General features: G+C 37.7%; 3 protein-coding genes across 9 annotated transcripts; 1 reads left to right on the forward strand and 2 right to left on the reverse strand.

Annotated features, from left to right (window-relative positions):
- Positions 1-320: 320 nt before the first annotated feature.
- LOC121971862 (membrane-anchored ubiquitin-fold protein 4-like) lies at positions 321-5577 on the reverse strand. Of its 4 annotated transcripts, none has more exons than XM_042523334.1 (4): positions 5296-5568; positions 5055-5214; positions 3122-3292; positions 321-478 (listed from the first exon to the last, which is right to left on the reverse strand). In XM_042523334.1, the coding sequence occupies exons 2-4, from the start codon at positions 5182-5184 to the stop codon at positions 336-338; spliced, it is 444 nt and encodes a 147-aa protein (XP_042379268.1). In that variant the 5' UTR covers positions 5185-5214; positions 5296-5568; the 3' UTR covers positions 321-335. The 4 variants fall into 4 exon arrangements, with proteins under 4 accessions (XP_042379268.1, XP_042379270.1, XP_042379269.1 ...); XM_042523336.1 differs by lacking the exon at positions 321-478 and adding an exon at positions 801-1058 and having other exon boundaries at positions 5296-5512; XM_042523335.1 differs by lacking the exon at positions 321-478 and adding an exon at positions 1462-1863 and having other exon boundaries at positions 5296-5494.
- Positions 5578-6166: 589 nt separating this feature from the next.
- LOC121971863 (probable catabolite repression protein creC) lies at positions 6167-13375 on the forward strand. Of its 2 annotated transcripts, none has more exons than XM_042523337.1 (11): positions 6167-6547; positions 6645-6959; positions 7032-7140; positions 7217-7319; positions 8533-8620; positions 8708-8791; positions 10044-10140; positions 10240-10327; positions 10824-10929; positions 10995-11087; positions 12502-13375. In XM_042523337.1, the coding sequence occupies exons 1-11, from the start codon at positions 6401-6403 to the stop codon at positions 12877-12879; spliced, it is 1608 nt and encodes a 535-aa protein (XP_042379271.1). In that variant the 5' UTR covers positions 6167-6400; the 3' UTR covers positions 12880-13375. The 2 variants fall into 2 exon arrangements, with proteins under 2 accessions (XP_042379271.1, XP_042379273.1); XM_042523339.1 differs by having other exon boundaries at positions 6401-6534; positions 6618-6959.
- LOC121971864 (exosome complex component RRP45A-like) lies at positions 13040-19245 on the reverse strand. 3 transcript variants are annotated; one of them, XR_006109266.1, is made up of 11 exons: positions 19022-19245; positions 17976-18185; positions 17734-17829; positions 17538-17652; positions 17221-17301; positions 16926-17114; positions 15825-16090; positions 15701-15741; positions 13778-14012; positions 13468-13536; positions 13040-13371 (listed from the first exon to the last, which is right to left on the reverse strand). XR_006109266.1 is itself a non-coding variant. In XM_042523341.1 (11 exons), exons 1-10 carry the CDS (start codon positions 19162-19164, stop codon positions 13807-13809), a joined length of 1221 nt encoding a protein of 406 aa, XP_042379275.1. In that variant the 5' UTR covers positions 19165-19245; the 3' UTR covers positions 13040-13371; positions 13778-13806. The 3 variants fall into 3 exon arrangements, 2 of the variants coding, with proteins under 2 accessions (XP_042379275.1, XP_042379274.1); XM_042523341.1 differs by lacking the exon at positions 13468-13536 and having other exon boundaries at positions 17976-18030; positions 18157-18185; XM_042523340.1 differs by lacking the exon at positions 13468-13536 and having other exon boundaries at positions 19022-19244.
- Between the last annotated feature and the right edge of the window lie 3842 nt (positions 19246-23087).

The following is a 23087-nucleotide window of genomic DNA, read 5'->3' on the forward strand; positions in this document are numbered from 1 at the left end:
TAAACTCAAGTTCATAAAAAAAAATTAAATGAAACTTGAATAATTATTTTAAGGACTGGGCTCAATTTGATATAAGATTTTATTATTAAATAAATTTAAACATTAATACGAAAGTTGACTCGGCTCTAGAGCATGTTACCTCTGACAATTATATGTAATGTATGCTCCTAAAGATTCATGTAAATAGAAGAGAAAAGTCACCTAAAAGCATGCACTACATATGTTGATTAGTCAACCAAAAGCAAAGATATGTAACAAACATAAAGGCAAACAGTTGTTTGCCAACCAAAACAGACTTTGGAAACGTCATTAGAGCATGCACTTAACCCCCCTTATTATACACAACACAAGCGCTTAAGCATCATTAATTTATGATGGCCTTTGTTTATTTTACAGCAGAAGCATGCACCACTCTCGGCAGCAATCATGGCGCCAAGCACCGGGGAAGACTCCCCACCGTCCAATGTATGCACTTTCTCTAGAAAAAAAAAAAGCAAAAAAATAATAATTATAATAATAATAATAAAGATAGAGGTGTTGTTCGTGACCGTAGAAATCGATTCGTGGGAAATTTAAGGAATAATAAAAAAGAGAGATCAATAAGAGATCAAAAGAATGAGGCAGGGAGGAATATGAAATATGTATTAGTTGAGAGAATGAGAGAAGTTGTTTGGATGTTACAAATAAATATTTATAGGAATATTTATTATAGTTAATTTAGTAATTAATTTTAAATTAAAGTTGATTAAAATATTTTAAACAAAACTATTTTTATTTGAAATAGGGAGTATTTTAGTCTCCTGAAAGCCAAGCCTATGAAATTCAAGCTAACCTAGCCTAGCCTAAATCGAATAGAAGTGATGCAATCCATTTGACATCCCTAGGCAAATTAAAGAAGACGACTAGTAAACCATCCTTCCCCTGACTGAGTACTACTGAAGTGGAGAAGCCACTCAATTGTTAGAAAGCAAAACTAGTGTGCCACATCCATTCTATAATGGCAGCCATTATAGGTTGTCTCACTTGTCCCATCACCTGCCGATTCCCTTAACTACTATCTGAAAAAGAAATGTAGTGGCGATATTAGGAAACATCAATTATTGTGTATCAACTATGCAAATAAGAATCAACAAGCTATGCGATTTGAAAAGAATAAGGCTACTGTTGTTGGAGGATTCTATTGAATGAAAGTCTCTGTCTCTCTCATCCTTTATTTGGTTGTCTCTTGAGCAACAAACATCCAAAAAAATATCTTAATATTCTTTCAGAATCTTAACCCGAGACTAAAGTTCGGCATGATCTCTAAGAGTTTGAAATCTTAAATTTTATACCAGCAGTGAATGTTGGTGTACCACACTACTTGTTTACCAAATTCTTTACTTTCATTCACGTCTACCATTCGGAGTCCCTTCATAATAGAGACAAGCCCATGGCTTCTCACACTAACTGATACCCAAATCATGAAGTAAACCAATAAGATAACTTTTGTCTAGGCTTTGCAGAACTACATTGAGCATAATGGACATTCATTCTTCTCATCCATCAGTCGTACTCCAATGCTTTCGAGAGCCAAATTACTGTGTAGCTAATGCAATTAATATACAGATATTGCCAGGAGAACTAGAGATCCAAAGAGACAAACCTAAAGGCATCCCACATTTCTGACCAACCTGGATTGCGCACGACAACAATCAAATAAGGATGCAAGTGAAACAACATGTTGGCCTCTGTGGTGTATGTAGTCACGGCAAAACCGATCGAGGATAAGTCATTGCTACCAGCCATGAAATCTGAGACGCTCCTAGCTCTACAATATAGTGCACGAACAGGTGGTCTTCTTCGACAACTCGTCAACCTTCTTTTCTGGTGTTGTTTGTTAACGGGTAATTAGTGAAAAGTGCACATTTGAAGGGGGAAAAATGCAGTAGCATATATCATTCACAAAATAATAATATAAAAAAACCTACAGTACTTAGTACTGACATGGCAGTTTGACAAAGAGAATGCATAATAGCAAAAAACAGACCAGACCACTTGGACCAAAAAAGGAACCAGATGTTTCTTTCTCCGAAAAAATAAAAACTGGATACTTCTTCAATTTGGGTAAGTTCATGTTGGTGTGGCCGATAGACTTAGCTGAGATAATGTTAGGTCCACATGCAGTTCGACCAATTAAGAGACCTGTCTGATCATTGAACAAGTGACCCAGAGCTTGGTTGGTTTGGTTTCTGGATTGGTTTTCATAACTTTGGAGGAATGTATAAAAATGCATTATGCACTATGTATCCTTCAACTAAAAAGAATTCCTAACTATGGAGGAATGTATAAAAATGTATTATGCACTATGATTCCATCAACTAAAAAAAAAATCCTAACTATGGAGGAATGTATAAAAATGTACTATGCAATATGATTCCATCTACTAAAATTGTTGCAATAAGCACATGTATGCCCTTTTTTGATGTTCTTATAACAACTCTTTTGGAAAATTTTCTGCTTGCTATACAAGTCTACACTCGATGATCGCCATATAAGAATATGTATTCTCAGTTTAAATTGTATTTCTTTTTAGTTTTCCTAACAATTTTTAAAACTATTTTGTCTCCATGCTTTACGTGATAACTTTGAAATCAATCCAGCAAATTAGCCATTTCCAGTGAAACCCATTCTACTTGAAGGCAAGATTCTATGGATCTTTATCTTACAAAACAAATTACCCTTAAAATCTTCAGCTAGTGTTGACCTGAGTCATTTTTTTTATCCTGGGGAAAAACTAAAATCACATTCTTAGTTTCCTCAATCAACAGTTGAAGATCGTCCCTTTAGTTAAATATCAAATCAAATAAAATTTCATTCCTGACCTCTTGAAGAGGCCATCAACTTTTATATGACAATGTATTTGTTTAGGTGTTGATTTTGACCGTTAAACACTTTGTGCTAGCTTAGTTTTTCAACTTGAAATGGAAAAAAAGGGGGAAAGAACTCCATTTAATATTCAGCCACAATGAAACATCCTCTTGATGACAACAAAAGAAGAGCAGCATTTGAAGTTTCTCTTATGTTGATTACCACTAAAATAAAAGCAACTTATCAAAAAGATGATAAACAATAATAGGCTTACTTGTTTTAACTTTACTTGACGATGGTTGGACAACAACATGCATGGTGATAAACCCACCAGAAATTTCATCAAAAGGTGATCTGCACTGAGCAACTGTTTTGTTGTTCTCCAACATCTTGCCGCCACATATCAGCTTCACATCAGTTGCAACCCTTGGTATGATCTTCTTATCTAAATGAGTTGGAGGAATAAATTACTTATGAGCAGAAAAACATGGGGCTCCAATATGACAGCAAACAACTATTTCAACTAGTCAATATGAAATGATAAAAATATGAAGAACAAGCTCTCATTTGCATCTGTGACAAGATATTTAATCTTGCAAAAATAAAATCAACATTGAAAGGAAAATAAGACATTTTGAGTACTGAAACCTTTCGGAACGTAATCATTGGAGCATGATGAAAATTCCACAAGCTTTTTGACTACTATGATTCGACTAGAACATTCATATAATGCAAGCCAAACTTTCCATAAACATGGAGGGAATAGAGAAAAAGCACATGAAAAAGGTTCAATGAGTTTGACATTGTAATAAGATAAATGAGATATCAAACCAAATGAGATATATTTTGGAAATGTAGAATGATTACATTTAAAACCAAATGAGATATATTTTGGAATAAGATAACAAATGTAATAAAATATAGGACTGGTGCTTCTACATTTTTTGATCTAGTATCTTCGGCTCCAACAATGTCATCCTGCTTCCTATTCTTCCTTTGCTCGTTGTCCCTTGCCTCTTTGATGAAGTGCCCAAAACCACAAAGGAATCTCAAACAGCTCTCATCTCCAGGGTGCCACAATTTCTGTAGGCAAATCATCAGATCTTCCAATCCATGGTTTCCATATACATGTGAAGTCAATCAAGCTAAAGGCATAGCTGAGTCATTGCTATGTTGTTGTATCCTCGGCAAAGAAACCATGGCCATAGACTATGCCAACGCCAATAATAGGAAAGATCTTGTTGATCCTGCCATGACTGCTAGCTACACGTTTTTCTTTCATTCTTTCCTCTCCTCAATTATTGAATTGTTGTTGGCTGTTATCTGCAGCGATTCATATGTCATGCTGAGATTTGTCATCCCCACCCAAAGCCATTTGCACCATGCTCATATGATGGAGAATGCTAATGCTGACATCACAGCTAACACCAACCCTTCCCATTCCAGCATTCGATGTGTAACCATGCCTTGCGAGTGGCTTCAGCCTTACTCCTTGGTTTTGGGGATACCAATGTCTTTTGCCTCAATATCAACCTGACATGTGACAACTTGCAGAATCCAGGGCAAGGGAGTGTGATTCATATAGCAGTTCAGTGGGAGGTGAAGCAATGGAAGAGTTGCATGGACAAAAAAAAAGGAATAGAGGTGGGAAGAGACACAAAGTGACATGGGCTGAAGCAACTGCTATTGGACTGCTGTGAACGTGACGTTTAAGTTTCTCAAGAGGCATGCATTTATGGTCTTGTTTTATGATATGTGTAGATACTTAAAATAACTATTAGGAAAAGATAAAATGTAATGAGAATACAAAATTAAGCTTCTTCCCAGTAGTTATCTGGAGTTCATCTTTCAGGAATTCACTTGTGTTGGAAATTCTATTCATCTACTAGATATTGGGGAGCTATTGTCTAAATCACCATCACGAAATTGAGAATTCTAATTCATATCAAGCAATATGGTATTACATACTATATACAACGCAAACTGCAATATCCTAAAACTAAAAAGAGATGCACCAACACGTGATACTCTGCAATACTCAGTTCAAACTAATAACAACTGAAATTAAATTTGCAGTGTAGCAAAATCAGCATCCTACCTGCAATTTTTTTCTGTAACATTCAGACGACGAATACTCATCAATACAAAAGAAGAAGAGCAAAAGATCCACCCTTATCCTCAGCCAAAAGATCAAGGAAACAACATACCGCGCGGCCACTCGGAGATTATCCTTTCCTTGAGCATCGCAACAGTCGAAGAAGCAGCGTAGCGGATCGGACCGATGTCCGAGCCATCATAAAGCCGGAAGTTGAGCTCGACCAGATCCTCCTCCGGCATTTGTCGTCTCCGATCCGTCCCCCAATCACCCTAAAAAACAAACACACAAGCAATTCCCTAATCCATCCCCCAAAGTCGATTTCCGAAGCACAAGGGAGCCAAATCGCGCACCTTTCACGGCAGGATCGAGCAGGAACCCAGCGATCGAGGATCGAAAGCAATCGAATCCAAAAGGAAAAGGATCGGAGCTCAAATAAGCGTCGTAGGGCGGCCGGAGGAAGAAGCGAAAGCAAAGTTGCCAAAACCAAAGCGAACTCCAATTAATTCTCAAATTTAAATCGAAATCCGAAAAATCATTAAAGTGCTACAATTACACGGTTATTAATTTTTTTTAAAAAAAATGGCCAGAAATAGAAAAACTCTGGGGAATCGTGGCGAGTCGCCCAGCGACGTGTGCGCCTCGCAACCTCCCTGTCCGCAGGCCGGTGCGCCATGTGGATATAAATTGTGGAGCGACCGCATGGGAAGATTCCTGCGGTCCTGGTGCTGCATGCCGACGCATCAAGCGCTGTCGGTTATCGGGCGGACCCGGACACGTCAGCCACTGTTGACCGTTGTTATGGTTGCTTGACACATATGAAAGAATGGGCAGAGCATCCATGTTTTGCTTGGGGCTAAATATTTTATATAATTTATAATAAATTATAAATCATCAATTAATTTTTATCAATAAATTGGCAGAGGATCCGCTGTTATGGTTATAATAGTGGAGCTATCAATTTAAATTGGGGTTCATTTGATTATTTTTTTATTAAATAATTTAAATAAATTAAATTAAAATCTGACAGCCTCAGGTAAGAGGGGTTGTTTAGGAAATTGATGTGTTCGTGGCCGCGTGACCAGGTCATAGCCACGTCGACGAGAGACAGGTCATCGTCGCATCGTATCTCGCATTTCCATCTCCACCGAACATCATTCTCTATTTACGATCATCCCTTTTCGACGGCCGTGATCTCTCGGCCATATTTATCCCATTCTTTTCCTTCTCTCTCCCGCTCCTTCCCCTTCTCCTCACCGTGGTCGGAGATCGCAGAAGAAATCCCGCCTGGAGCGGCAGGAGAGAGTCCTCCTCCACCGTCTTCCTTCCTCTGCGATCCCTGTCCTTTCCGATTCATCCCTCGCATTTCCTCGTCCGATTCGAAGCGCGGAAGAGTGAGGCATGATTCCAAGGCCGCCGCCTCCTCAGTGATCCCTAATTTCTCCGAAGCCTTGGGCCATGTCTTCACCGTCGTCCGCATCAGTGCCTTTTTCACCAGCGCCGAAGAGATTTTTTAAGACGCCGGAAGGCCGCTACGACCAAATCCATGAGAAGACATACCCAGCCTCCGCCCTACACTGCACCCATAGCAAGTCGGTGTCCCAGGTTGCTTTCTTTAAAAATTTAGGGTTTATTCTTTTCTTTCCTTCTCATTTGTTGACTTTTCTCCACAAAGGTTTGATCTTGGCGCATTTATTGGCAGTTGACAATTGCGTGCCTTAAGGAGAAACCAATGGCGGAACAAAGCCAGGCGGCTCCGTTAGCATCAAATTCAGGATCGAGGTCTGTGGCTTCCAGATTTTTAGGGGTCGCCAATGGGGGTCGGTCGCTAAGCCTTGTCGTCGGAAATAGTATCGGTAGAGTAGCATTGGCCAACTGCCGGACCGCTGGGTTTGATGAGGAAGCTGTGGAATCGAGTACCTCGACTGAATTGCCAAATTATGGTGGAGGCGGGACGTTCTTAATTTACAATGTTGCAGACACTTTGTTTGTCAGTGACCTCAATTTGAAAGAGAAGGTGTTGAACTGTTTGATGCATTCATTTTTTTGTTGTTATTTTTTGTGTGTTTCTTATTATTCTTTGTCTCAGGATCCCATCAAGGCTATCCAATTCAGCAATTCAAGCCCTGTTTGCCATGCATTTGATGCCGAGGCAGATGATGGGTATGATTTGCTCCTCGGGCTGCATTGTGGAGATGGTTGGTTCAGTCAATTATAATGGTTTGAGCTTTTTAGCTAATTTTTACACTAATATTTGCATGCATGATGTTGTAGTCTACTTGGTATCGCTGAGGCAACAATTACAGGATACAGGAAGGAAGATGGTGGCAGCTCAACATTATTTCTATTATAATATGGATGGAGCAACTAATAACAGGCATGCCTTGCATTTGATCCACAATGTGACATTTGTGCAAGCATTATTCATTATGACTCATTGATCATGTTCTCATCTTGATAGTAATTATGGCAAAAAATTTGGCAATTGTACCTGTATGTTTCCTTCTTTTACTATTACAATCACTGTAATTCTCAATGTTGGTCTCCATGTTTTATATTTATTTTCCTTTTGTTTTCTTATCATTAGTTTTGCTGATTAAATTTATCAATGATCTCATTGACACCTTTATTAAAAAGGCGATTTTCATAAACATTAAGGCATTTTGAGAAAAACGATGTTTCTATCAGACTTTCAGTCTCTTTGAGACCGTGCTAGCAAGTGGTACAGTCCTCTTTTGAATCATGGTTCTAATGAAGATGCAATATAAGAAAAGATCAAAGAGTTTGGTGAATTGGGAAGGGTACTTTTAGATATAATAACCAGTTAGAGAAATCAACAGCTACCAGCAAATTATGTGGCCTCTGTAATACGAATCTAGATGTAACTCAAACAGCTATGTAAATGTGTGGGGTGATCCAATGATGGAGTTTATATGGGCTGACAAGCTCAGTTTATGTTTTTGATGGGACTTGCTAGTTGGCTTTCTTTTGTTCTAAGACAGAAGTTTATTTCCAAGTGACTTAAGTATATAAACAGGTATATTCTTAGTATACAAAACTTACGTTTAAAACTTGTCTGAAGCTTTATGATTAAGTTAGCTCGTTTGCATTCTTATACATCTAGCTTAGGCCCTTAGGAATACACATCACTTTGTTGAAGATGAGCACTTCAAGTAATGGTGAACTGTGGCAAATATACTGAGAAGATAAGGAGGCGTTTGGTTTGCCCCATTTTCATTTTCATTTTCTGAAAAACGCGCGTTTTTCGTTTTTCAGAAAATGACTTTTCCGCGTTTTTCGTTTTCTTAGAAAACACTCACATTTTCTTAAAAATGAACGTGGAAAACGCAAATCAAACGCGTTTTCCATTTTCTCAGAAAATGAAAACAGAAAACAGCGTGGAAAACGCAAACCAAACGCCCCCTAAGTTTCTTCTTTTGTATTCACATCTATTTTGCATCTTAGTTCTTCATGCCATGTTGCTGGAAAACCAAGGAATTATTTGTTATACATATATTGTTTTCTGTTATGCTCTGATTATTGTTCCGCATTTATGTTTTCTTCTAATGCCTACACCATTGTTTATGCAGCCGGTGCATTTGCGTGGCATGGGTACCTGGACGTATAGGTACTTTTGTTGTTGGTCATGCAGACGGTAATATATATGTATACGAAAAGGTGGATGATTATCTATAGAAACATTAGCATCGTATTCATCAAATTATGTTTGAAACAATCATAAACCTGTTTCTTCATTTCCTTCAGAACAAGGAAGGAACTTCTGATAGCTCATTTCCTGTAATCAAGGATCAAACTCAGTTTTCTATTTCTCACACACGCTCAAGTAAGGTAATGAAACTTCATAGGGTTTTTCACTTTTAGCTTGGTCATGCAACTATGTTGTTGAGATTGAAAAATCTGTCTTAACACAAGTTTTCCATTCTGTATTGCTTGACATCAACATCATAACTCAAGTAGTATTGGTTTGAAAAAAATCCTGAAATTTGACATCTATAGTTCATTCAAATTCAGCTTGTAAATGCTAGCATTTGCGATTTGTGGGTTACAACATGAAGTTCACTACTTACAAAAATAGAACATGCTGAATGTTATGAGTTTGTATAAGCTTGAATGGGATAACCGAACGTGTCAATCAGACATGGTCTGATTTACACATTGGAATGAAACAGTTGAGAATAATCAACATTATATTTCATAGAGAACTGAAGAACTGCATCTGTATGTATACATGTATATGTTATGCTTGTGTCTGTGCAATCCAACATAATACCAAATTAAATCTGAAATTTGCAAAGATGGATAATTTTTTTTGAAGGATTGAAATAAATGAAATATAGAAATAGTAGAGATGTAATTTCATTCTGATAAATAAAGACAATATACCGGATGAGAAATTGTCATGGTTGTGATACTTACTGGAGAGAAGAAAGATTATACTTGAAGAGAGATGGTAACTAATCTATCTTTAAAGTTGCAAATATTGGAGAGAACTGATGTGACTTGTGGGCAGAAATGAAATTTTGTGGAGGATTCATGAGATGGAGATTAGTGAACTTTTGCACAAGGATGAAATGACAATAGAAGAGGAGGTATCGGGTGGAGGGGAGGTTGTAACTAATAAAGAGGGAGACGTGGAATTGTAGTGGAAACTTCAACCCAAAGATTCAATCTAGGTTGCTGCCAAGTTGAGAATAATAAAGCACTATATTCAACAGAGAATTATAGACTTGCATCAATATATAGGACATCAATTCAATAAAGTTAAACTAATTTGGTGAGGCTACTAACTATCAACTATATAGACATTCTAGTGCAGTTCTCAATTGCTACAAGTCAGATGTTAAATGCATCTTTTGTTCACTAGCATAGAAAAAATAATATCTAAAAACTCGAGGACCATGAATTTTGTGTCTACCAAGTTGCCAGCATATTTGTTCACTGCTCAAATGTCATAGCACATCAAATTTTAATTAGGTGATAAATGAACTGTTTCTTCAAAACAATTAATCTACTCAAAGGGATATCTTTTTTGCCCACTCTTTGTTTGCTCAATTACACTGACTAACGTGCTTGCTTGTAGAGCAATCCAGTTGCTAGATGGCATGTTTGTCATGGTCCAGTAAACAGCATATCATTCTCAGCTGATGGAGCTTGTATGGCCACTGTCGGTAGAGATGGTAATTGTTTGACATATGAACAACAAACCGTGTTTCCTTTTCTCTTGTACCTGGTTTTTATAAAGTATCCTATACGATGAAAGAGCAGAATCCTTGTAGGTTGTTTAAGAGTATTTGATTTTGCCAAAGCGCTTCTATTATTTGGAGGGAAAAGTTATTATGGTGCCTTGCTATGTTCTGCCTGGAGGTACCTTTTGTCTTTCTTTGATTAATGTTGCATCCAAAACTTGATTTGGCAACTCCAGCAATTTCTTTGCCACAAAAAAAAAAAAAAACTCATCTTTGATTTTGGTTCTTAAATTCTTGTGGCTGTCTCATTCTTCATACCACAAGTCTTGCATTGTTTTGTAGTGCTGGAGCACTTTAACTGGCAGGAAATAACATGAATCTGTTTAATTATATTTTCTTTGCAATTGTGTCCCTCTTATTTGGCTGTCCGACTATTGTGCTTGATTTAGAATCATGGCATGCATCATTTAAAGTTCCATTAGCTCCAGTAACATCATTTATTCCATGTGCTGGATCGTGCAAACAAGGAAGCATGATTCTACTGCATTGCACATTATCTTATTAATTATGTTACAAAAATTATTTGATACACATATTCCACTACTTAAATATGGACTCAATATTTTACTGCTTGACTTTAAGAAATTGATCTATGAAATAATACACTGTTTTAGTTCTGATGGAAAATACATATTGACCGGAGGTGAAGATGATCTCGTGCAAGTTTGGAGTACAGAGGAGCAAAAGATAGTAGCCTGGGGAGAAGGGCATAATTCATGGGTAACGTTTTGATCCTAAGTTGCCCACTTTTTTGTCTAATTGTTGAAACCCTTGTATATTGGCAGATAAGTGGAGTTGCTTTTGATTCATATTTGCAAGGGCCAAATTCCGAAGAGGCAGAACAAAACGTAGTCTATCGTTTTGGCTCTGTAGGCCAGGTAATCATTCTGAAATTTAAAGTTGGAAACAAATTTTTTGTAATTGCTTCTTAGTTTTAAGGTGTATCTACTTGAGTAGAGGAAGAGGGGGAAATAAAGGAACAGAGGTGATGAAGGGAGGAGAGGAAGGTAGAGAAGACAGTTTCCTTTGTTTGTCTACTTGAAAAAAAAAGGAAATGAGAGAAAATAACAAAACGTGTAGAGAATCGGTCTTTTCATCACTCTTCGAATCTTAATCCCCTCTTTTATCCACTTTTTGATAGAACCAAAAGTAAGGAAAGAAGTTCCAAGTTGCTCCCTTTCGCAGGCTTACTTTTTTTTCTTCTGCCTAAGTAGACAAGGGAATTTGGCTCCTTTCCATCTTCTTTGGCTCCCTTTCCCTCAAGTAACCACACCTTAGTGTTTCTTTGATGTATTATTGGCACGCTCATGAAAATAATTTTTAAAAATGAAAGCTCTTGCATCGGTATCCAATGTCATATTAAGAAATTCTGCAAGCCAATAGAAGCACTGTTACATTGGAAAAATGGTAGATATAACAAATCCTATAGAAATTGAAGATAAATGGTCTCAGTGGGCAAAATTCTTTTGATGCAGGTGTGAAAATACCATCTATTTCGGGATGCATACAACAACCCGATAGAGTTCCGGTACTTTGACAGTTTCACCTAGATGATACTCACCATCAAAAATGAAACCAGCCATTAACTTTCTAATTCTATTGTGTTTTTTTTTTACAATTCATTAGATATTAATTATTGAAGGGGAGCTTTAGTGCAATGATAAAGTTATCGAAGGATTTATCGTCTCCGAAGAGATTGTGACACCATTATCATCGAATCCCATTCGTATGGGATGGTATGGGATGACATAAAAACCACGGACTTTTAGGAGATTGGTGAGAGCTAGGAAAATGAAGTTAGTCAAAGCTCAACTTGAATATAGAATATAGCCCCACATTGAAGTACTTCTAGGGGTTTTGGATACTGTGTATCGGACATCCTCATATTCATACTTGTATGGGTGCATTGCAGACCTATGGTCTGAATTCCCACTGGTTGCGGAATGAAATATGGAGACTTGCTCCAACCCACAATAAGAGGATTTCTCGCGACTTGAACTTAATCTCTTTGATCTTGAATATTCGACCTTTGCAATCTTATTCTTAATTCTACAAATTCTGTTTTTCTTTTGTATCATCAATATATTTGGTTTGGTGATTTCAACTATGATAAGCAATACTGCCAGTTCGTTCAATAAGTTGCATGGTGATAGTTGTAAAACTAACATAGTTCAATGCTGTGGGAATTTGTTCACTTAGTCTTCCTCCCTGGGTTGATGCATCACTCTATCTCAACTACCACCAATATTTCATTATTCTGTTTCTCATTGAACATCCATGACGAGCTTGCAGGACAGTCAGCTGCTTCTGTGGGATCTGGCGATCGATGAACTTGTCATGCCACTTTATGGTCCGCCTGGTGGTTCACCAACCACCAAGAGTGATCTCTCAGCAAATGGGGATAGCATTAGCACCACTGGTGCTATCCTGCCTTCTCCAAGCATGAGTGATGTGCCTAAAATCTCTCCTATTGCAACTCAGCAAGTACACTTGGATCCACTCTCTGGCTTGATATTCACTAAAGCATCATTGCTAACAGTATCCCGCGAAGGCCATATCAAGATCTGGAGAAGACCTGGCCATTCTGATTCCTTGAAGTGTTTATCTGCGAAGAATCCAAGCTTCTGTTCCAGCATTGCAAGGGTTGAGTTGCAAAAAGAGTGCCTGTGATGAAGATCATATACAAATATTCATTTCCAATCTGTAACATGAAAAGTAGCAGCATATTCAACTACCTTTACTGGTATGCATTACTTGGAAATTTAGATATGCTGTCTATCAATTTATTCTTCTTGGCTCATCATTCATCAAGCACTGGATCAGCACAATATTTCCAGCATAAGCCCCCAGTCAAATTCAACTTGATTACAAATCAGATTATATTACATTAGGTATGAAATCATTATAAGTTAACCATAACTAATAGATTCAGTTGAAATAAAATATGATTTGACCAATCAACTCAGGTGATTCGTTCGAATGTAACCCATTACAATTGCAATAGATCTCTGCGAGTCTGGTGTCCAAGTTTCCAGCGAGCTCTCGTCTTCAGGATAATCAACTACATTCACAGCCTAAAGAGCTTTCATCAATTTGGATGGAAGCCATTGGCATAAGCATCGAATGGCACAGAGAACGATTACTTTCACAACAGCAAAATGCCTGAGGCAGAAAAGGAGATATCGTTACTTGTTAAGCACATTAAGTCTTTAACAATGACTTTGGGCCATGAGTAAAACATGTATATTGAAAAGTAACCAATATTCAGTTGCAACAGAGGTCATCCAGAAATCCATAGTCACAGGAAGGAAGAATTCTAAGAGACACCTGGCAAAGGGAAAAACAAGACAATAATGCTTTTGAAAACTAAAAGTCTAATTTTGGATCGAGACATGCAAACAAGTTAGACTGTAAACAATTGCTGTTTTTTGAATCATTTATGCAAGCGAAAAACCAGGCAAACTTTATTTCTCTATGCAGGTTTAAATGTTATTATTCATTTTCGGGAAAATAAAATGGAAAATAGAGCAATAAAGAGATGCAGATAACATAGTTTACATGACCCTACCTGAAAACAACTGTAGATGTTGAATGTATTCATCTGGTAGTGGTCGATGATCTATTCTTCTTTCTCTTTTTCAACTTCACTGCATCTTTCAAACTTTTTGAAGTATTAGATTTCTGCATAGCATCTGAAACACTAACAGTTCCCGAACTAGAAGTGGTTGTATGGTCAAGACTACATTCGACTGCCCTGTGATCATCGCTTACTACTTGTTCTTCCTTAACTACCGTTAGGGTACCTGCAAGATTAAAAGGTATTTTTCCACATGCAAGGATGAAAATATGAATGCGATGCAGCATGAAAAAATTTTACTATGCGGAACTGAAGCATATCTCACCAAAGATAAAACAATATATTATTAAACGAGAAGATAATCTAATATATGAGAAATACGACAAAGTCATTAAAGAAATGTTGCCTTATCTCTAAAAATTATAACTCCCAATTTATTTTTAAAAACAATAGCAAGTTTTTAATTACTCTTAAAAATTTAAAAACATGTAGAATTAAATTTCATGAAGAAGAGCTTTGGCAAAATGATAAAATTTTTGGATATGATAGCTAAAAAACTTTTGCATCAGCTATCCTATCCATTCCCTAAATTTAGATGTGAAGAATAATGATTCTCTAAATTTAGGGAATGAAACCACTACCCTAAAAATAAAATAATATTTCTTTTTAATCTCTCTCCTTCCACTCAATCTTTTCAATCTCTCTCCTTCTACTCATTCCATAAATATAATAATAAAAAAATAGAATAAAGAGAAGAAAATAATAAAAAATTAAGGATGATCGAAAATTTATGATAGTTGATGTAGTGTGTAGTAAAAAGTGATTGTCTAAATTTAATAAAGTAAGTCATTTATCCTAAATTTTAGATATAGTAATAAGGAAATTGATGTGGATGCTCTTATGGTCATGGGTTTGAGTTGCGAAAAGAATATCTTATAATGCAGGGTAAAACCACGTACAATAGACTCAATATAGTTCAACCCTTCCTCGAGACTCCACATGGGCAAGAGCTTCATGCACAGGGTAAGACTGCATACAATAGACTCAATATAGTTCAATCCTTCCTTGAGACCCCATATTGACAAGAGCTTCGTGCACCAGCTTAATCTTTTGTAAAATTTAAACTTTTAGGATTCTAAAAGAATTTTCTAAAATGATCCCCAATTTTTGAACAACTTCACACAAAGCTCAACCAACTCAATTCACGAAAGAAAAAAAATACTATTAAACTGAGAAATTTTCTAATAGATAGGATCCTAACCTCCTTTTATAAACTCGAAATAGAACTAAGTCAACTAAAAATATCTTCCTTTATCTCTAAAAATTATAACCAACTTCTGAAAATTAAAAAAAAAACTTGAGATTTTAATGAAAATTTCTAAATTGATCTCTAATTAATTTCAGAACTGTCAGAATATTGAAAGAAGCTAGAAATAAACTGCAGGATGATACGCTGGTGTACAAAATTAAGCATGAACAATAAAAGAGAAAACCAGGTAGGTTAGAGTTTGATGCCTTCAGTCCTCACTGAAATAAATTCATGACCATTAGATTATTCATAAGGAGCTCTTCCATGGAAGCAACAAGAACATTGACATACTAAAATCCAGAATGGGTGAAAAAAAAAAGTTGGATTTCATCAAAACTTGATTATTTTAACTTCGTGTTGTTGCAAGTTCTAAAATATATTTCTGAATCACCCTCTGTTTACCCCACATCTGAGAATAAAAGCGCAAAGCATATCACTGCTCATTTCCAGCTAATATGAAAATGCAAAGTTCAATTACTTAAAAGCAAAGTGATTATCCAAGAGAAAAAAATGGCATGTTCAGCAGATCACAACCAGCATACACGATAAAAGGAAAAAAGGAGCAAACAGAGAGGTTCATAAGATCTAAACAGGTCTAATCATACCAAGTACTTGAGATGTTCCAACCCTCAATGGATATGGATCCCTGCAAACAGGATCATCAATTAGATTTATGACCAGTTTCATTCCTACATACGCAAATTCATTGGAGCTATTTAGCGATATTACCATTTTGATGGGCCACCAACAAAAGCATCAGCATGTGTGCCACTACTGTTGCCATCTGCATTTGTAGATGTTCTAGTATCAACTTTTGGTTCATCATCTTGACTAGAGCCTATATATGGTTGACATGCCATTTTTGCTTGATGTCTTGGCAAATCCTTGACTTGCTTGTCCTCCAGTGTAATATCCGCAACACTAACTTGGTGTGCCATTTTAGATGGATGGCGCTTAACCTTCCGTAATGCTCTTTCGGTGTTGTATACTTCTACCTAAAAAGGTTGTGAAACATCCATCTGTTATCATTACAAGAGATTACACAAACCATAATACAGAAAATTAATCGTAGAGAATGAATTCAAAATTTGTCATATTGCACCAACTAGTGTACTCTAGATTTTTAAAGAAAAAAATCATGAAAATTAATAAAATGTGAATCATGATAGTTCTCGTCACCAATTTTGTTTGAATGTTACTGCCGGATTAACAGTTCTAAGTGTGGAATTTACCATGAAAATAAAAGTACTTGCAGGAAACTGATTTCCAAAAAGACTGATTAATCAAAAAGACAGCTTAAACGTGAGAATTATGACTTCCTTTCAAAGAGAAAACCATTTTCCTGAACCGAGGTAGTTTGATAGCTTTAAGACACAAATGGCATCACCATGATGTTAAAACAATATATATTAAAACTAGATAACAAAATACGATACAACAAATCAAAAGTTAAAAGCATATGGTTTATAAATAACAAAATACTAGATATAGATAAGAAAAAATATCAACTGAGAAGGATAAATTTATAATATATTGTTGTAGTATGGAAGAACCATTACATCTTATTATAGCACTCAACCATAGCATATAACTAACTACCAATATCTAATCTTTGTCATATAGACTTGTAAAGACTAACAACTAGACTGCAGCAATGATATCAACACCTCATTATTTTTATTAAGAAAGCAAGGTAGATATGTATTATCTATGACAACAATTCAATGTAGAGATGTATTTTTCAGACTAAGGATGACGCTACCATGAACTTCAAGAAAATTAAAATGTAGCAAGTACAAGATATACAAAAGAATAAACAAATCAACTCACTGCATTCTTAAGTTTACTAGTGATATCAGCAGCTTTCACAGAGGCGATTCTTATACACTGCATGACTACACTTGGCATGACACCTTCTCCTCCTGCTTTTTGAATTGCACAAACATCACCGTTTGAATTTATTGTAGCAGTCATCTTTCCTCCCATAACAGACTCTTCTTTATGTGTTGGATCAATAACCTGAAAGATAAATATACATCAAATGGGATTAAACAGAACACGAAAATTCACGAATCTAGATAGTAACTATAGAAAAGTGAAAATACTTTTGATGTTTTCACAATACCATGATATCTCCCTTGTTATAAAATGCAAAAGTCACTGAAATTGGAAGATGATGAATAACCAAAGGAAGGGGTTCCACAACCTGTAGAAATATAAGCAGTATTTAGTCTTCTTGCTAACAGAAGCACGTCATTCCAAAAATTAGCTATTCCAATAACATGACCATAGGTAAAACATGCGGCCAACCCTGAATCAACATACCTTGCCTTAAACTCACAGAGAAAGAGAAGCTAAATCAATTTACTAAGCCAACAAGTGGCAAATACAACATAGAACATATAGCATAAAGAATAATAGATAAATCTGAAATTACTTGACCTTGGGATCATGAATAATAATATCTTGGCCATTATCTCCTCCTACTGTACATTCAGGCCTTTGAAATGTCAAAAGGGCAGCCAAGGCAGCAACATTAGCAGCATCTACTAGATTCCTAAAACATAGGAAAGACCCAGTTAGCACTTTGACTAGCAGATATCACTAATATTGAAGGTGCAACAAGAACATTTGTTACCCTCCATTATCAATAATGTGTAGATCCACTTGGATAGACCACACTAATTTTCCTGCAACAACACATAGGGACTCCATATCCACCGCCCTGCTTTCCCTGGATAGTATTACAATTCATCAGAAAATCCTATAGCAATAAAAAGTTGTGGCACATACTATCATGCCTATGCTCAAAGAACACTGACTGTGAAACATTGACTATTTTGGGTGCGGAAAAAAGGGTTAACTAGATAGAGGGTTCACCGAAGACCACGATCTATAACACGACCAAGTTCAATAGCAGATTCTCCAGGGCGCCCTGCTTCGAAGGAAGGATCAGCCATTGGTGAAAAATCAGTGAATATAGCAAGAATTCCTTCATTTGGTCTATCTCGATACGGTTGCACTAGTTCAGAAGTCACATAAGCCATCACATGAGTCTCACCTAGTTGCACTTCTGAACAACCATCTTCTCTGTTGGTGAAACAAACAAAGAAACTCATGCTTTACTCGATGACACTTAAATCATCTTGGAAAGGAAACAACAATAAAGAAATCAGTCAAAAATATAGCATAAGACAGGTATATTGCAAAATATAGTCCAAATACAAGATAAATACAAAACACAGTATGTATACAATGATAGAAGATATGAAGGAATTGGTACGATATTACACAAAGTATCACATTGACATTATCCTTGATCCTATTGTTGTTCGTCCTTAAGATTATGCTCTCTCTTTTAATGTAATTTCTGTTTCAGGACTTTGCACAAGAAAACCTTCATGCTTTACTCAATGCACATTGCTTTTAGAGAAAATAAAAAATTAAGAAACGAGTTAATTAATAATGTCACTTAGGAGAGGTATATCTACAAACATAGTCCACATAAAAGATAAACAATCATTAATGATCCAAAAAGGCAGTGGTATGATTGTCAAGAATAAAAGTAAAACATTATCTTTGATATAGACTTTGTTTGTTCTTACGCTTCTGTTCTCTCACTTTCAGCGTACCTTTTTTGCTTCAGGAATTTACACAAGCACGAATCTACCTTTAACAATTACTACTACTAGCCATGAAACTAATCCACTAGCATTCAAGATAGAAGATTAGCAGAAGACATAAGATTTCTATCAAAACAATCCAATACAATGAAACTGACAAGTCAAACAAGTCGTAACAATTTAGCGGCAACTCAAGATCCCCTTTATCGTAATGCATTACAACCCACAACGAGAAATAAACTCTTCCAGTTAAGATAGCGCATTATCACTGCGTAGGCAGTGAGGCAAGAGACGAAAACGGACCTCCCAAACTTAATGTTCAACCGGCGGTAGTCAAAAGGGCGCCGGCCGTCGACACGGAGATCGGAAGCGAGTGCGGTCTCTATGAACTTCCGTTCATTGACCGACATCCGCCAAGCCATCGATTTATGCTCCATGATTGGCATAATTTAGGGTTTAGCGGCGTTGGTGGAGATATAGATGGACAAGGTTTAGCGCGGAGAATTAGGGTTCGAAGAGGATGCGTGGATGCAGCGGCGGGCGATTATATATGTTTATGATAAATTATAAATTTTATCAAATTAATACATTGCGTATTATTTTTTATTTTTTAAAAAAATCAATTAACATTTCAGTTTTTTTAATTGTAAAAAAAGTTACATCTTAAATCAATTATGTAATATATTTTTACAAAAATTGTTTAAAATGTCTTAAATTAATTAATATATTAGTTGTTCGATGGGAGGGGACTGGGGAGCTAAATAAGATTAATATTTTGAATTAAATAATTAGTATAGTCATATTTTTATTTTATATCGTCCCCTTACTTTTTCAATTACCAAATCAACCAAAATATCTTTCCATCCTATGCACATCCAACCCATAAGTTTTTTTTAATAGAGATATTCCGGATAGATGATTGATTAAGTTCCACAAAACTATTAGTATAATTTCAGATGTATAATTATTTGTTAGAGGATCTTAACTGTTGTATAGTAACTCTGGGGGTATATCCAACCGATAGTTACTTATATAAACAATATATCTTACATCGATCAATCGGATTGATCTATTAGCAGTTGACGCGCCAAGCCCCGATGTTTGTTCCCCAATCCTCCTCCCTAGTCTAATAGATCATAGTGATCAAAGTAGCTCATTTCATAATATTTAAAAGTTTCTAGTTGAAGTCTTGTGATTCCCATGGCATTCGACTCATGGACACAAAACACGAATTTCTTCGTACCTCTATGATGAATTTAAGATTTGTGCTTCACAAAAGTGAGCTAATGACTTTCATCTTGTTCGAAAATAATAAAAAAAATTAGTTGGAGATATGACTTTATGGTTGATTGTTTGAAGACTCTCCTCTACCCTATAAAATGAAAGATATCAATGTCAGATCAAGGAAGGGATCCCGACATTAGTCCTCCGACGCTCAAGTCAGTTATCAGAATAGTAGAAGAACAGTAAAAACTATAGCAACAAGAGTGTAATCATAGAATAACGCATACCTGCTCTGGTGCATAGACTCTCATTTATATAGTGGCTCTGTAGCGTACGTGCACGTTTCTCAAAGTGCATACACATTTCCCAATCATTCATATGAAAAGACAGGTCAGAAAAGTGTCTCTGACACCATCCTTAACAGAGCGTGCAAATTCTTGATATGACAGTAGAAGCTTTCGTCATACAATTTGTCTGTTGACCATGCCTTACTGCCGGCGGCATCAACTCCCATAATGATACAACGAGCTAAGTAAGGGGTCCCACTGTTTGCCCGAGAAGGGGAGCCGCTAAGCCTGGATTCCTCGCCCGGTTGCTCTAGTTTGTTCTTCTCCACGGTCGCTCGACTCGGTAAGTTGTTCCTTGTACAACCGGATAGGTGATCCGGTCAAATTAGCCCTTATATGGTTGTCATAGTTGCGAACATATACTTTCTTCGTGATCCTATCCAAAAATCGTAGAGATGGTTGGTTGGGGATGTGGCTTCTGTGTTGATTGGATGTAGACATCGCTCCGCTCTGCAAGACTGCAACACAAAAAACGTCAGTGTCGAGCCCAGGAAGGGCTCCCCGGCATTGGCCCTCCGACGCTCAAATTAGTCACCAGAAAGATGGAAGGAAGTGGAGCAACAGTAAGTACATGCGTGAATAGTGAATTACACGTACCTCCGTCGATGTATGGACTCCCCTTTATATAGTGCTCTGGTGGGCAACGAGCATGCTCTCCAAGGCACGCCCATGCTTTCCCAACCATCCCATAAAAGGACATGTCAGAAAAATATCTCTAACATCATTCCTTAACAAGACATGTAAATCCCTAATGAAACAGTGAAAATTTTCGTCGTATAATCCGCATGTTGACCATGCCTTGTGTCGACAGCACTATCTCCTAAAAGGATATTAAGAGATACGTCAATGATCTCTCTGGTCGACCGAGCAGGGTAACCGCTCGACTAGGGATTCCTCCACTCAGTCGATTTCGGCTGCTCTTCCCTGCGGTAACTGAGTCCAGTAGACTGTCTCCGCCCAACTAGACAAGTGCTCCGATCTCATTCCTCGATCCGTACTAAGTGTCTGACGATATGGTCGTAGCGTTCTGCTTGGAGAAGTCATCTGCCGATTAGACATTCCCTGCCTCGATCGGCAATTATAGTCGACCTCCACTCAGCCACTATGAGTGAGCATGTTGACTCCCTGGCGTTCAACATCTTGACTTTGACCTCCACATTGGTAGTTAACCCCTCTTCTGACCCGAATTGGATGCCCCCCCTTTACCACTACATTACAAGTCCTCCCTCCAAGTCTAGTTAAAGGAGGTTGTAAGTCCGACTGACTAGACGAGCGGTGTCTTAGGTGACCTTCCGCCGACTAAACATTCTCTATGCTCGGGCCGTCGATTGGCTCATAGCTTCAAAATTGTCGCTCTGCCTCTTCTTATTAACTTGAGCCTGACGAGTCGTTCGGCTACAATGAGCATCGAAGCTTTCTTGTTGTCCTGTGTTTGTCGCTCGGCTGTTGATGGTGTAGATAGGTTTATAGTCACCACTCAATTGTTGAAGGTGTAGACAGGGGCTTATATTCGTCGTTTGACTGTTGAAGGTATCGTCGCTCAACTTGTAATGTAGACTAGGGTTTATAGACGCCGCTCAACTTTTAACTTGGCGGATCGTCGCAAGAGTCTAGGAAACTTATGAATTTTATTCATATTCGCCTACATTTACAAGACATATGTTTATACAATCTTACCCAAATTTAACTATGCACATCTCACCCGACCCTATCGGGCTGGAGATGGTTTGCACTCCAAGGCCGCTTTAGCCTTCTCCCATCTTCATCTTGCAGATAATAGGCTCCTGAGTGGAGCTTCTGAATGACTCTGTAGAGTCCTCCCCATGGGGCTTCCAACTTGGTGACGTCATCGACCGACTTCACCTTTTTCTATACCAAGTCGTCGACCTGCAATGACCTTGGGATTACCCTCCGGTTGTAGTTCTGTTTCATGCATTGTCTGTATGCCATGAGTTGGATGGCAGCCTTATCTCGTGTTTCATCTACTAAGCCGAGCTCCACAAGTCTCTGTTTGGTGTTTCCCTCGTCGTAGAGTTGCACACGGTCGGACTCTACGCCGACTTCTACTGGAACCACTGCTTCACCTCCGTACACCAGATGAAACGTGGTGATGTCAGTCACCTCTCTTGGTGTGGTGCGATGGGCCCACAATGCGCCGAGGAGTCCATCTACCCAGTTGCCTCCAACATGGTCGAGCCGAGCCCGCAACTCTCTGAGGATTTCCCTGTTGATGACTTCCGTTTGGTCATTACTCTAGGGGTATGCCACTAAGGTGAAAGCTTGCGTAATGTCATAGCCTTCGCACCACTCCTTGAGCCTCCATCCTGCGAATTGTCTTCCATTGTCCGAAACGAGCCGGCGAAGGATGCAGAATCGACATAAGATATTTTTCCATATAAATTTGATGACCATATACTTAGTTTTCTTGGCTAGCGGCTCGACTTCACCCACTTTGAGAAATAATCTACTACAATGAGTAGAAATCTTCATTGCTCGATCGCTATGGGAAAATGTCCAACGATGTCCATGTCTCACTGGGCGAACAGAAAAGATATCGTAGACGCTTTCATCTCCTCGATGGGTCGATGTAGGATGTTATGATACTTTTGACACGACAAGCAAGTGGTCACTATCCGAGCTGCATCATCTTGTAGTGTGGGCCAAAAGTATCTCGCCAACAGGATCTTTCGGGCCAATGATCTCCGCGTTGGGTGACTTCCGCAGGAGCCCTGATGCACTTCTTACAGGATGTATTCAACGTCCTCCGATTCCATATACTTGAGCAGCGACCTTGGAAA

The sequence above is a fragment of the Zingiber officinale genome, chromosome 4A, assembly GCF_018446385.1.
Source record: "Zingiber officinale cultivar Zhangliang chromosome 4A, Zo_v1.1, whole genome shotgun sequence".
NCBI classification, from domain to species: domain Eukaryota; kingdom Viridiplantae; phylum Streptophyta; class Magnoliopsida; order Zingiberales; family Zingiberaceae; genus Zingiber; species Zingiber officinale.